General features: G+C 42.7%; 1 protein-coding gene across 2 annotated transcripts in view; it reads left to right on the forward strand.

Annotated features, from left to right (window-relative positions):
* kars1 (lysyl-tRNA synthetase 1) overlaps nucleotides 1-15145 on the forward strand; it is a 37116-nt gene that overhangs the window by 18303 nt on the left and 3668 nt on the right. For both annotated transcript variants that reach the window (XM_084337205.1, XM_084337204.1), the window contains 5 exons: nucleotides 4051-4224; nucleotides 4554-4639; nucleotides 4942-5027; nucleotides 6246-6372; nucleotides 7365-7508. In XM_084337205.1, coding sequence (XP_084193331.1) covers nucleotides 4051-4224; nucleotides 4554-4639; nucleotides 4942-5027; nucleotides 6246-6372; nucleotides 7365-7508 — 617 coding nt within the window. The remainder of the gene's footprint in view (nucleotides 1-4050; nucleotides 4225-4553; nucleotides 4640-4941; nucleotides 5028-6245; nucleotides 6373-7364; nucleotides 7509-15145) is intronic.

Raw genomic sequence — 15145 nt, forward strand, 5'->3', positions numbered from 1 at the left:
CAGTAAAAAAATAAAAATAAAAAATTATATATATATTTTTTTTTTTTTTTTTTTGCTTTGAAATATTATAGTGAAATATTTTGCACTGTTGTGGCATTTATCTTGTTGAAATCCTCCCACAGGTTATTTTTACTACCACATATTTAATTGAGACCCTTTATTTGTTTATTATTTCAATTTAGCTGGAAATACATTGCTACATCATTCAGTAACATTTGCAGAGCCTTATAACAAAAACATTATTACGGTCACCATTGTGACCAGTGGGATTAATCAACACATTTTATTATTTATTTTTCTATTTCATTGAACATTGCACATGTTAAAAGCCATATTTTACAAAAAATTTGAGTATTACCAAGTCAACTTGTGTTCTTAAAACAATGACAATAAACATAGTTTTATTAGGTTGAAATAATGTGGTTGTGTACTTATTTTTCTGTTAACTTATTATGGATTGAAAACTGAAAACCTTAATGCACAGTAACTGAACTCAATATTTTTAAGTTCTGGTAACTTATTATAATTTTTTTTTACAGTGTGGTCTTGCGATCAATCAAAACTTATTTACACAATATACCTCACATTCACCCTCCATTCACATCCTGGTGTTCTCCATTAGGCCTGTAGGTGGAGCTATGACAGCACACGTACAGTACACACACCGATGGTGTGTGATGTGTCCAAAAATGAATGGGCAAATGTGAGTGAAATGGTCTCACTGTATGCAGCTGTTTGTCTGTATTAACTATTGTCTTTTTATAAAGATGTATTTCTTAACCACATAACGTGCACCGGGACGCGGAACGCACAAAAGTCACGGCACGTCTTGCGGCTCTGGGGTGCATTTTTCGCAGAACATATAAATTACCGTTCGAAAGATCTATTTGTTGCCATTTGAACGCCACCTCACTCGACCAAATCCGTGCCTCGCTTCTCGAGTTACATGATGATATGTCAGGCGAGCGTCTGACATATAAACTAAAATGACAATCGCACATCATTGAAGGTCCGTGCTGGACTGTGTCTATTATGAAATGACAATTGAGCGTCATTGGAATTCTGATTTATTTCCTAACAGGGCAGGACTTAAGGTACCGAAATATGGCACCGATTGATCTAACATGAATCTGTACTTGGTAGTACCAACATAATTATGTCGGTACTAGGGGTGGAACGGTTCACAAAATGGACGGTTCGGTTCGTATCACGGTTTTGGGGTCACGGTTTTCAGTTCGGTTCAATATACATTGTTTTTTATATATAAAAAAAATTTAACACAAGAAATCTAAACATGCTTCTCATTTATTTAAAAAGAAAAAAAGGTTTACAGTGTTAGTGTTTACAGCCTTAAATAATGTTTGGCACACAAAGACCGAACTGACTGAAAAATATAGGCTACATTTGTCAAAGTATTAACTTAGTGCAAACAAACAATATGCTCAGCCAGCACTAGACTTTCCTTTCTTTAACACTTTGATCGCCGAAGACGCCGAAACTCGTCATTCCCCGCCATGCTCATTCTGCCGAAGACGCCGTAACACGTCTTTGATATCAATATTTCAAAAATCTGTGATCGAAATCATATTTCTCCCCCGGAGACCTGAGATCTACTGCTGAGCCCCACTCAACTCTCTAACGGTTCAAGAGCGCCATCTGGTGGCCGATCGGCAGATCGCCCAACAGGAAGTGATGTGGATGAAGTGGTGCTCACCCATATTTCGTCCGGGCACTCGCTATCGTTAGAGGGACTCCATCTTGACACAGTGAACATCGATCGGTGCAAATAACTCGATAAACAACATGATTTGGACGTATATACTATTATACAACCTGGAAATGGATCGGGTATTTCTACATCCCATAATGGAAAAAAATCTGTTCCACGCTCATCTCCCAATGGCCAGAGGAAGCTACGGTGAGTTTCAGCGTTATTTTTTAATGTCTTCGATACTAACTGCTCTAATGATCATATCACCCACACTAGATGAATGATATAACGTTGTCCACGGAATTATAAACGACCCCCCCCCCCCCCCCCCCCCCCCCATCCGGTCAACATCAGATCATACGTAGTAACTCCTAGAAGCAATCCAGTTGACATTTTTTTTATCTCGCACAAATTCCTACCAAACTGTATTTGATCATCAATATAATGCATTTAGGGCTATAAATCAAGTTCTGGAGAAAGCTGCAGAAAACGATAAAAACATACTTGTACTTTAGACCGTATTTTAGTATGAATATGTGAATGAAAAAGTATAACGTTGCTACACCCTGAACAATATATATAGGACGTTGAATGGGCCATAATAATGTCAATTTAGCAATACAATTTAAAAAGTTATAGCCCTGCAAAGAAGGGGAACTTCTCCATAGACAAATAGAGCTGGCGAGGGATGGTAAATTATGAATTTAACCCCGGCGATCAAAGTGTTAATATAAACACAAAAAACAATGTCAACAAATGTCTTAAATTCCCTGATTGTCAGTTCTTAATGGAAAGATTCGTGCAGTATTTGAAATACAATGAAAGGAATATGGCTGGATCAAAGGGAAAAGTGTCACTGTTATTTAAAATAAATAAATAAACAAATTAGAAGGCCATCAATATAAATTGCAGCATACATCAACCTAACACACACACGCTACTGTTTCAAAACAACACTGCTCTGTTCATTCTATTTTTTTTATTTTTTTTTATCTACTTTTTCTCCCATATTCTATTTTTCTCCCATCCCATTTTCGTATCATCCAATTCAACCCTCCCCTGTCTCGAACGCTGTTTCTTGCCTCCCACAAGCCGGCTGCAATGTGGACTAAGTAATACATAGCACGAGTCCCCTCCGATACTCGAGGTAACAGCAGTCGCATCTTTTCACCTGCGCAGTACGATCTTTCAGCGTCGGGGGTCTGCGCTTTGGAGGGGCGCCGCCCCCATCGCTTCCTGATTCTACTGCGCAGGCACACCAACCGACCTGTAGGAGTCGCTGTCCACAACGCCCGATCCCCACCCATCAGTTTCCCACCCCCTAATACTGCCAATGTGTATTAGTACGGACGACCAGCTAAACTGAAAGCAATGTGGAGCGCTGGGCTCGAACAGGCGAACCCAGCGTCTCCAGTATTCGTGGTGAGCGCCTTGCCCACTGCACCACGTAGCCGCCCTGTTCATTCTATTTTTAAAATACATACATTATCTGTCTACATTTATTTAGACTAACATTATTTAAATATTGAGTGCAACTGTGGTTGATTACGTAATTCGGTGAGTTGGAACTATCTATGGGTTGGCGGGTCACCACGGACATTTTAGCGTCACGGACCTTCAGCTCAGCCAACGTTATCATCTCCGGTAACTTTAGGAGTTCATAACATGCAGTGGAAAAGCGGCAATAGTCCCGGTTGGAGTTAGTAAAACACAGTTGTATGTTAGCCTTCTTGGATGTTGAATAAACGCCTATCATTGTCTTTAAACACCCCGCCTCTCAGATTCCCATTTTCTCCTCTGCTAGCTAGTACAGTACGATAACATTGCATTGACTGTATTAGCTGGCGGGCTACCATAGTTCAACATGCGTTGTGTTGTACAAACTGCTAACGCTATGGCAAGATGTGTGTAGGCCTATGTAATGTTAATGGCTATGTTTTTAAAGTCGTAATGAAGATTTATTTATATTGTGCTTGCCATTTTTCCACAAACTGACTAGCACCTGGCTGCAGTGCTGCTGCTGCAGCCAGCGCTCACCTCTCCCGGCTCCGTGCCAAATGACGTTTTTTTATTTGCGCATCCCCTGAAACGTACGATACACGGTTCGAATGCGCATCGTTCCACCCCTAGTCGGTACCCTTAAAAGTACAGAGTTTGGTACCCAACCCTGCCAGTATTAAATCTGAGGGTGGATGATATACCAGAGTCTGATGGCCTAAAAGTGGAAGCATCCCTTTAAATGACATCCCCATAAGACAAAACTGTTCTGAATAAAAACTGCTTCAACAATCCTCTTCCTACTAATCATAGGGTTCTGTATCCTCATTGCCCTCCTTCAGGAATGGTGAAGCACATCACTGGAGGGTACAAGGTGACCTATCACCCAGATGGTCCAGAGGGACAGCCCTATGAGATTGACTTCACTCCCCCTTTCAGAAGAATCAGCATGACGCGTGACCTGGAGAAAGAAATGGGCGTCAAGTTCCCTCCCCCTGACACTTATGACAGTCCAGGTAAGAAATTGAAACTATAGTGTTCCCTCCTCCTGCCACTTATGACAGTCCAGGTAAGAAATAGAAACTATAGTGTTTCCTCCTCCTGACACAATTTCACTTTGGATAAAAGCATCAGCGAAATGACTCAATGTAAATTAAATGGCAGTCCAGTTAAGATTTAGAAACTATATTCAAAACTAGTGTTCCCTCCCCCTGACATTTGCTGATGCATTTTGGCAAAGGTCTTCCTCAGAGCAAACTATAGAAACCATTTAGATGTTCGTAATGGGAAGAGAGTTGCCTCTGTGGGGAAGTGATTTCTGTAACACATGCTTCTTCCTCTTCAGAGACACGCAAGTTCTTTGATGAACTATGTGCCCAGAAAGGAGTGGAGTGTCCTCCGCCCAGGACCACCGCTCGCCTGCTGGACAAGGTGCTCTTCTGATCCTCATCACCATCTGCTCTTAGCTCACTCATCACCATCTGCTCTTAGCTCACTCATCACCATCTGCTCTTAGCTCACTCATCACCATCTGCTCTTAGCTCACTCATCACCATCTGCTCTTAGCTCACTCATCACCATCTGCTCTTAGCTCACTCATCACCATCTGCTCTTAGCTCACTCATCACTCATCACCATCTGCTCTTAGCTCACTCATCACCATCTGCTCTTAGCTCACTCATCACTCGTCTGCAGTCTCACCGCTCCTAACTAACTCCTTTTCTTTCCCGCAGATGGTGGGAGACTACCTTGAAGTCACATGCATCAGCCCCACGTTTATCTGTGAGCACCCTCAGATCATGAGCCCACTAGCCAAATGGTGAGAACCTTGCTCTGACCGGTCCCAGTTAAGATCCATCGGCAGACTGCTGCATAAAACACATTTCATCCACAAAATACTCCTTTGTAGCTCCTTGTGTAGAGTATTCAGGGCTTTCCTCAGGATTTTCAAACGGGATGGTGCTGAATCGCAACTAGGGGGGTGGTCCGGAGGGCGGCTGACGGCTGTGCCAAATAGAATTGCAATAAAGAAAGCCATTTGCTGTAATTTCCTGCAACTTAAAAACATAATTTCAATGAAATGGCATTTATTTAAGTACAGTCTATAAGGTTGCACAATAGTTTAATGTTGAACACGAAAACACATGCACAGACTCACACACACAGTGGAACAAAGTAATCACGTATTAGACAATGATGCATCTGTTTCTAAGCTGGCCCATGCTTTCACTGCAAACTATTTTAAAATGCAGCGCCCCTATACCATTGTTTAGGGGAAGCCCTGGTATGGTTCTACTACTGCCGTTGTTAGGGGTTCAATTCCTACTGGGGCCACCCATGCACAAAAATAAATGGATGCCCTCATGATACTGTAAGGTGCTCTGTATTAAACATCATATGTTATCTCAAGAGGACACTTAGGAAGGCTTCCTATTTAGCAGTGGTGCCACGAAGGGTACATACTTCATGAAGAGACCCGACAGCCAATGAGAGCCATGGGAAGATTTGTAGTTGAGATAAAGTGCTAGACCAGCATGTGTCCAGTTCAATCTATGTAAAGTAATTGGGTGCATTTACATGCACATCAATATGTCAGTATTACTCTGGATACTCCAGTATTTCACCTATTGTTGAAGGATGTAAATGCCATAAGCTATTTGCAACAGCTGGGATGAGCTCATATCCCGACTTAGAACCTGAATATGATTGCCAGGCTATGCTTACCGTATATTAGTTTAGACACTGTGGTATGTAAATACATTCTGTATAGTATACTGTAGGTTTTTGTTAAAAAAATAAAAAATTTCATTTATATAGCACTTTTATTCAAATGTATTTATTCTATGTTTATTTATTTATTGATTGTAATGTTACTTTCTCATTGTGTATATGAGAATGCATATATAAACACCGCCTCCCGCCTAAGAACTTAACCAGGATATCGCCTAGTATCCAGAATATTAATGTAAACGTAGTCGTTTTTTTTATCTGGTTTCACGTCCTGCTCTGAGATGGCACTCTCTTCTCCTCCTTCCAGGCACAGATCAGAGAAAGGTCTGACGGAGCGCTTTGAGCTCTTTGTAATGAAGAAGGAGATCTGTAACGCCTACACTGAGTTGAATGACCCTGTCCGACAGAGGGAGCTCTTCGAGCAGCAGTCTAAGGTCAGTGTAACAGGAGAAACGCAGCGTTCAGCCTCATTAGCTGCCATATTAATTTGAACTTGTAAGATCAGGGCCTTATTGGAGACAAACGCTAAAACATGGAATGTAAAACAGTGCCCAGAATTAGCTTTCTTGAATATGTTTATTTAATCCTGTCGATGGCCTGTCGTCCTGTTCGCAATTTGGGGTTGACACAATTTATCAGTTGTACTAAGTCACGGGGTCCCTAGACATGAAAAATCATGGCAGTGCTTGTCCGCCACAGTGGGCGAAATGGCTGCAGGCGCCAAATCAAAAATGGCTGCCTTCGACTGTCTAGGGGTGAATAGGCAAAAAGAAAATATTGAATATTTATCACTATGAATGAAACTAACCCCAGTTTATTACTTAGATAACAACAAATAAAAAATGTATTGGAAGTTTTCTGAAATTCTATATTTATACATGCAAATTAGGCATTACCTCATAAAACATGCGCTAATTTGCATATACTAACGTTTTTGTTTCCGTGAGTAAATACACATGTAATACCTCCATTTTGCATGATTCTAGGATGATAAATCAATTTCTGATATTCTTATGACCATTCTGGCTGGTTGTGACCTTGAAAGGTTATGTTGAAAGTAATTTTCCTTATCTGAAGACCATGGCCATAACATGGGCATTTTTGCTGAAGTATCCTCAAGTGTCGGGGTTCAATCTGGCTCTGTTGTAGAGAAAAAGGATATAAAGAATTGCAGTAACTAACTAAAAAATTACTGGATAGTCAAATAACTTTAAAGCCATTTTTCTCAGTTTCACTCATTGTATAGTTACTCCCACTAGCTTCTGCGGGGCAGTATAGTACACATCAAGCCACATAGTAAACTGCTGCTGATACATATTGTTCCAACCTGAGCACGATGAGCACAAAATGGCCACTGTGTGAACATGGTCAATTGAGATCATTTTGGCAGCACCTTTGATGAAGGGACTGGTGTTTTGATTTGCAGGCCAAAGCTGAAGGCGACGACGAGGCCATGTTCATTGACGAGACATTCTGCACGGCGCTGGAGTACGGTCTGCCACCGACCGCCGGCTGGGGGATGGGCATCGACCGCCTCACCATGTTCCTCACCGACTCCAACAACATCAAGGTGAAAGGGTCACACCAAACACACGATGAGTCGCATGGTGCTGAACTGGAAAGATATTTAGTTTTTCCCAATGTATTAATGTCACCAGCATGTTTACACATACAAAAACAACAGTTCTAGTACAATGAACGCATGCACACATGTCCTTCTAACACACATCCGCCCTAATAATGCATTGCAAGTGCTGGTATAAAAAAAATAATTCCTGTTTTTGTAAAACTTAGTATATCCTGTGAAACATAGTATATCATGTATATTAGATAAAGATGTATGTCTGCAAACACATTTTAATAGACCAACAGAGGGCTCACGAAACACGCTTTGCATCTCCTCCTACATCATTCATCCAATTACAACCAAATTTGGTCAGCATTATGGACCAAGCACTTCAGAAGTTGACAGATTTTCGATAGCTAGTTACATCCAGAGAGGATGTGGTATATACCGTACTTTTCGCACTATAAGCCGCCGCACCTGACTATAAGCCGCAGCAGCTAAATTGAATGATGTGTACATATATAAGCCGCACTGGACTATAAGCCGCAGGTGTTTTAATGTTTAATTACCATATGTAATTAGCATTGGGACACAATACTGTAAGACAAATAACAAGAATTAACTCATTTACAAGTTGTATTAAGTTTAGCAAATAAGGGAACGGATAAATAACATTTCAATGCAGTCAAAAAAGCAATATTTAGATTTTTACATTTTCGGGTTTGGTCACATCGAGTCACATATAAGCCGCACCGTTATATAAGCCGTAGGGTCGAAAAATGGGGGGAAAAGCCGCGGCTTATAGTCCGAAAAGTACGGTATATAAAATAGTGGTTACATTAAAAATCCTTTATTCAACCATGGATCATGACCGACATGTTCTTCGCCAGCATCTAAAAACAATGGGGACAGGTATCCAATCTAAAACTCCTGACAAGGTCAGTGAAAAAACACATAACCTGGGCACCCAGCCAGATCACACAAATACAATTTTTTTTTTATCCACTTTTTTCTCCCATTTTCTATATTTTTCTCCCATCCCAATTTTGTATCATCCAATTCAACCCTCCCCTGTCACGAACGCTGTTTCTTGCCTCCCACAAGCCGGCTGCAATGTGGACTAAGTCATACATAGCACAAGTCCCCTCCGGTACTTGAGGTAACAGCAGTCGCATCTTTTCACCTGCGCAGCTCGATCTCTCTGTGGCGAGGAGTAACGCGTGGGAGGCTCATGCTGCCCCCGACACTTCCTGATTCTACTGCGCCGGCGCACCAACCGACCTGTAGGAGTCGCTGTCCACAACGTCCGATCCCCACCCATCAGTTTCCCACCCTGTAATACTGCCAATTGTATTAGTACGGACGACCAGCCAAACTGAAAACAATGTGGAGCGCTGGATTCGAACATGCGAACCCAGCGTCTCCACATTGGTGGCGAGTGCCTTGCCCACTACACCACCTAGCCGCCCCACACAAATACAATTTAATAATAATTTATAAATGTATTGATGGCAAAAAAGCAACCGATAGTCAGCATACAATCATAGATCAACAGAGTATAAGTTCAATACATTCCATCAATGATATACATCAGTGGAGGAAGGAATGAAAGGTAAATAGCAACAACTTGATTGACAAAAATTGGACGACAAAGGGTTATAGACCAGCCAGTCACGGGCCCCATAGGTTCCAAAATTATATTTCATTAATGATGTAGTATAAAGTGGTAGCTTACCAATAAGGGCCTTAAAAATCAACAAATGCCAGTGTTTGTTGCACCTCTCTGTCAGAGAGAACCCAATGATGGTAAATGGACTGCATTTATATAGCGCTTTACAAATATGCCTCAAATTCGCACACTGGCGGCAAGGTGCCAACCTGCTCATCAGGAGCAGTTGGGGTGTTAAGTGTCACTTCGACACGCTGACTGGAGGAGGGGGAATCGAACCGGGCACCTTCTGATTACCAGACGACCGCTCTACCTCCTCAGCCGCTGTCACCCCAAAGATGGAAGAAGGAAGATAGTGAATGGCTTGTGTCAGATGTTTGCAATTCTTGTAAATATCATGCAGAACTATTGTTTGGACAGTTTCATTGACAACAGTATTATGCTCTGCGACAGTGGCTTCAGGAGGAAGAGCAGTCGTCTGGTAATTCGGAGGTTCCCGGTTCGATTCCCGCTCCTCCTGGGCAGCGTGTCGAAGTGTCCGTGAGCAAGACACTTAACCCCTAATTGCTCCCAATGTGCAGGTTGGCACCTTGCATGGTTGCCTCTGCCATCGGTGTGAGTGAATGGGTAAAATGTGAGGAACAAATTGTAAAGAGCTTTGGATAAAAGTGCTATATAAATGCAGCCTTTTACCATTTTATATCTGCCAATTGCAACGTATTTGAGGAATGGAAGGTAAACTGGGATTAAAGCGCTCCGTCTTGAGACGGATTTCCGTCAATTTGATTCGGAGTCGTGATGGATTTTCCGTCAATTGGCTACCTCGTATAATATGATTTGTAGATGCATACAGATTGCAACCTAAATTGAGCCAATCGGAGGCTTCAAATATGATGAAAAAGTGAATTTTTTTTTCTAGCGGCCGCGCCAAGCAGAGTCATTGGGGAACAATAATGGACGCAGCGACTCGAGAGACAGGGTTGCGCTAATAGTTTGTTGTCGGAAATGTATAATAATCGCAAGATACATTCAGACAGTGTTGGATCTAACAAAATGGATTTATTATGGACACATTTATGCCCGGACCACAAAGCTTATCAAAGGGTTAGCGGCGGCGCGACGGTTCTACCGGTGAGTCTGTCAGCCTGTTATGATATGAAAATGTAATTGTAGTGCTGTCAGACCCTGATACGGGTTGTCTTTTCCTTTTAGGTAACGCTATTAAATAAAAATATACAGTGGAGGTTAAAATAAGAATATGACTTTGCCTGAGAAAATAAGTTCAGTCAGGAGATGTTTTTTTATATGACTTTAGCATAAATCATAGATTGATATACACTACATTCTCTTAAACATATAAATGTTACAGGACAAAAGTAATAGATTTAATCACTTTTATTCTTTTAAACTTGGTCTGATCGACCTTCAGCATACATAGACAATGAACAGGCAGGTAGATCCAGTAGCAGAAACGCATTCACATCATTAGGTTATGTCAGAAAACACTAATCCTGCATTAGGCCTACTTTAGCGGACAAAACCCAAACCAAACAACTTATTTCTCACGCGTTGATCTACCTCTGATACTCATCGGAGCCCGTATGAGCGCGGAAACTTGATTTCCGTTTAGCTAGTAATGCTATAAGCATGGACATGCGCATACTAAAAGAAGGCTCCGATGTGTTGGAGGTAGATAAAAGCATGAGAAATAAATGGAGATGGGCTTGGCTCTACGAAACGGGGTATGATAACAAGCCTTTTAGTTCATGGTGCAAAAAAACTAAAAGAGCCAGGTGTGTTTTTTTGCAATGTATGCCACAGGAAATTACAGTATGGCAGTAAGTAATGGGAAAAGGGTGCTAGCCCGCCACCAATCAGAAGCTAGCCACAAGACTTGCATTTGCGCTCTCCAGCACACAGCCTCCCTGCCTGGTGCGACAACCACAACAGTAGGGTCTATAGTCACAGTCAGGACAGTAGGCGCTACAACACAGTGGTCTATAGTCACAGTCAGGACAGTAGGCGCTACAACACAGTGGTCTATAGTCAGTCAGGACAGTAGACGCTATAACACAGTGGTCTATAGTCAGTCAGGACAGTAGGCGCTACAACACAGTGGTCTATAGTCAGTCAGGACAGTAGACGCTATAACACAGTGGTCTATAGTCAGTCAGGACAGTAGGCGCTATAACACAGTGGTCTATAGTCAGTCAGGACAGTAGGCGCTATAACACAGTGGTCTATAGTCAGTCAGGACAGTAGGCGCTACAACACAGTGGTCTATAGTCAGTCAGGACAGTAGGCGCTATAACACAGTGGTCTATAGTCACAGTCAGGACAGTAGGCGCTATAACACAGTGGTCTATAGTCAGTCAGGACAGTAGGCGCTACAACACAGTGGTCTATAGTCAGTCAGGACAGTAGGCGCTACAACACAGTGGTCTATAGTCACAGTCAGGACAGTAGGCGCTATAACACAGTGGTCTATAGTCAGTCAGGACAGTAGGCGCTACAACACAGTGGTCTATAGTCAGTCAGGACAGTAGACGCCATAACACAGTGGTCTATAGTCCAAAGACTAGAGGAACCTCTGGATACAGAAGACTTGTGGATTAAGTACAAGACACATACATTTGAAATCTATATTTTATGTTATGCATGCATAAAACCCATAATTATGAGTTTTCTGTATGTAAGCTGCACTTTTTTTTGTAAAATTGCATTATGTATTATTAAAGCACTTTTCCCTTGTTTAGTTCCTTGTTCAAGTCATAAGCGTGTTCAGTTGTCACAATGTAAATAAAAACGTGCACTGAAAAGTTACAGTATGTAGATTTGTTTATTTGTATGACAAAGTCAGGCAACCCTTGCAAAAAGTATCAGTTTTATTTAATGAATTGAAAACGGCATTGATATTACATAAAAACAAACTGGCAATAGAAAAGATGTTCAAAATAATCTAGTTCCCTTAAAACGCTAATGCTATTAAAAAAAAGATATACAGTGGGGGTTAAAATAAGAATATGATTTGGCCTGAAAAAAAGTTCAGTCAGGAGATTTTTTTTTGCTTTAATCCCTGAGGTAAATGGCACTATCAAAGTGCCCTACAATACAAACATACTCGTAATTGACGACCCTCGGAAAAAAATGGAAGGAACTGGCCTTGAGAGTTTAATCCTAAAAGTTTCCTGTTGAAGGAGACGTTTTGAGTCTTGTCACCACCCCTTGCATTTTTTTTATTACCTCAATGGCCCACAGTACTTAATTTACAATGGTAATTTGACTCACATTTTGCCTTTAAAAGATATTGCAGCCTCGTGCGATTTGAAATTACACTAATAGGCAGAGATCACGTGACACAGTGTCACGTGAGGTAAAGAAGTGGTCCGACCAATCAGAGGCCACGCTACAGGACGCACTTGATGACATCGACTGGGGGATGCTTCAGGCGAGCTCCAGTGACGTCAGTGAGTTTGCTGATGTTGTTGTCAGTTTCATAACAACTCTAGCCGAGAGCATTGTACCCACGAAGACGGTCCGAGTCTTCCCGAACCAGAAACCGTGGGTTGACAATACTAATCGAGTGGCCCTGAATGCTCGCACCGCTGCTTATAACCTGGGCAGAGCGTCAGGAAACATGGAGGAGTATGAGGCTACAGTCTATACTCTGCGCAAGGCCGTAAAGCTTGCTAAGAGGACATACGCTGGCACAAATGGCCCAGAACGACACAAGAGGTTTATGGCGAGGACTACGGACGATAACTGACTACAAAGTCAGCGCCCCCTCAATCGGGAGTGCCGACGCCTCTCTCGCGGATCAACTCAACTCTTTTACGCGCGGTTCGGTGCAAACAGCGGCGACGCTAGCTCACCGGCTAACAACGTCACTGACGCGCCGGCCGTCGTGGAGGGGGGGGGGGGGGGGCATCCGCGGGAGGTGGGGGCACTCTCTCATTGACGGAACACAGTGTGAGAAGAGCATTTATGCGGGTGAACACCAGAAAGGCAGCTGGCCCAGATGGGATAACGGGACGTATACTTAAGTCCTGTGCTAACCAGCTAGCCCCAGTGTTCACCACCATATTCAATCTATCCCTGGCTGAGTCCGTGGTCCCTGCCTGCTTCAAGGTGTCCACCTTAATCCCGGTACCAAATAAATCCTCTCCAGCAGGTCTGAATGACTACAGACCGGTGGCACTCACCTCTGTGGCCATGAAATGTTTTGTGAGGATGGTTAAGGATTACATTTGTGCCTCCCTCCCCAGTGATATGGACCCTTTGCAATTTGCATACAGGTCCACTGACGATGCGGTCTCTCAGGTACTTCACAACACCCTCGCTCACCTAGACAGCCAGAAGGGGGGCTATGTGAGACCAGGGTACAAAATAGTTACACGCCCAGCGCCACTGGCTTGTAGATTTATTCTTTGGCGATTAGAATTTAACGTCTGCCCGCCACCTGGCGGCTAACAAAATACACTGCATCTACCGCTTCTCCTCCGCTTCAATCCACTCCCTCCAGGCCGCTCACAGTGGTTTAACACTGATGTAATATACATGTAGTACAATGCCAAAGCAACAGATGGCGATGTACAAACATGAAGGCCATTTTCAACCAATGAGAAGGGTGAACCTGTGATATCCTGTTCAGGCTTTGTCACTCACATCCTGTTTTGACGCCATTGTTGTTGTCGTTAGCGTACATGCTAACGTTAATGGCAGCGACCATAGCATTGTGGCTAGGCTAATCGCTTAATAGAGCTAGTGAATGGATAAACAACGTTATTTAACATTGCAGAATGGGTACAATTACAATGCGGCTCAATACAAACAATTGTTAAGGGGCCCAGGGGGTGTAGACTGTTGTAGTTTGAGCTAATTTACACCATGCTCCAATTTTTTTTTTAAATCTGCCGAGCGATGTGACGCGGGGAGCGCTTGAATCAAGGTGAGCGAGCGGAGAGCGACTTGGGGGCGGGGTCAACATGAGCGATTAGCGGAGCAATTCGTTTCCTTATATCGCTTCCTCCAGGGTTCCAACTTGTGTTGACAAAATGCAACCCTGTTCAGCTACGGGGAATCAGCGCTCTCTCTCTAGACTAGAAAGGTGCACTCAGTAGAGCACAGATGTCCGCCAGGGCGGCAGCCACACATAATAATAATAATAATAATAATAATAATAATAGATTGGATTTGTAATGCACTTTTTGTTCACTGGGATCCCAAAGTGCTACACTACATGGTTAAAACAGTTAAAAAAAATAGAAATAAAATGTGTGTCCCGACCCCACTTCTATGTTTCAATAAATTATTTGCATTTAAAACTATTAACACTGACTCATTCCTTCAGTCCACTCAAAATTATGCTAATATTCCTTATGTTGTTTATGATATTAATTTAAAATAGCATATGAGAGTATTATATGTAATAATAACACATGGTGATATACTAAAAAGCTATTTATAATTTTTGGCTGGTACTTTTAAAAATCTACCAGCCAAATGGCTGGTAAGTCAAAAAGTTAAGTTTGTTCCCTGTGTGAGACTGTTGTTCATTGACTATAGCTCAGCGTTCAACACCATAGTCCCCACCAGACTGGTGGACAAGTTGATTGAGCTGGGTCTGAGCTCCGCTCTGAGCGCCTGGATACTTTAACTGGACTTTATGAGTGAAAGGCCTCAGGCGGTCAGGGTGGGGGTCAGACCTCCACCAACACCATCACCCTGAGTATCGGGTCCCCCCAGGGCTGTGTCCTGAGCCCCCTGCTTTATTCACTCTACACACATGATTGTGTGGCCAGGTTCAGCTCCAACTCCATAGTGAAGTTTGCGGACGACACAGTGGTGGTGGGGCTGATCTCTGACAACGACGAGAAGGCCTACCGGGAGGAGGTTGAGGTACTGGCACGCTGGTGTCAGGACAACAGCCTGCTCCTGAACATTGGTAAAACCAAGGAGCTGATCGTGGATT

Source organism: Notolepis coatsorum (genome assembly GCF_963971535.1).
Source record: "Notolepis coatsorum genome assembly, chromosome: 20".
Taxonomy (NCBI): domain Eukaryota; kingdom Metazoa; phylum Chordata; class Actinopteri; order Aulopiformes; family Paralepididae; genus Notolepis; species Notolepis coatsorum.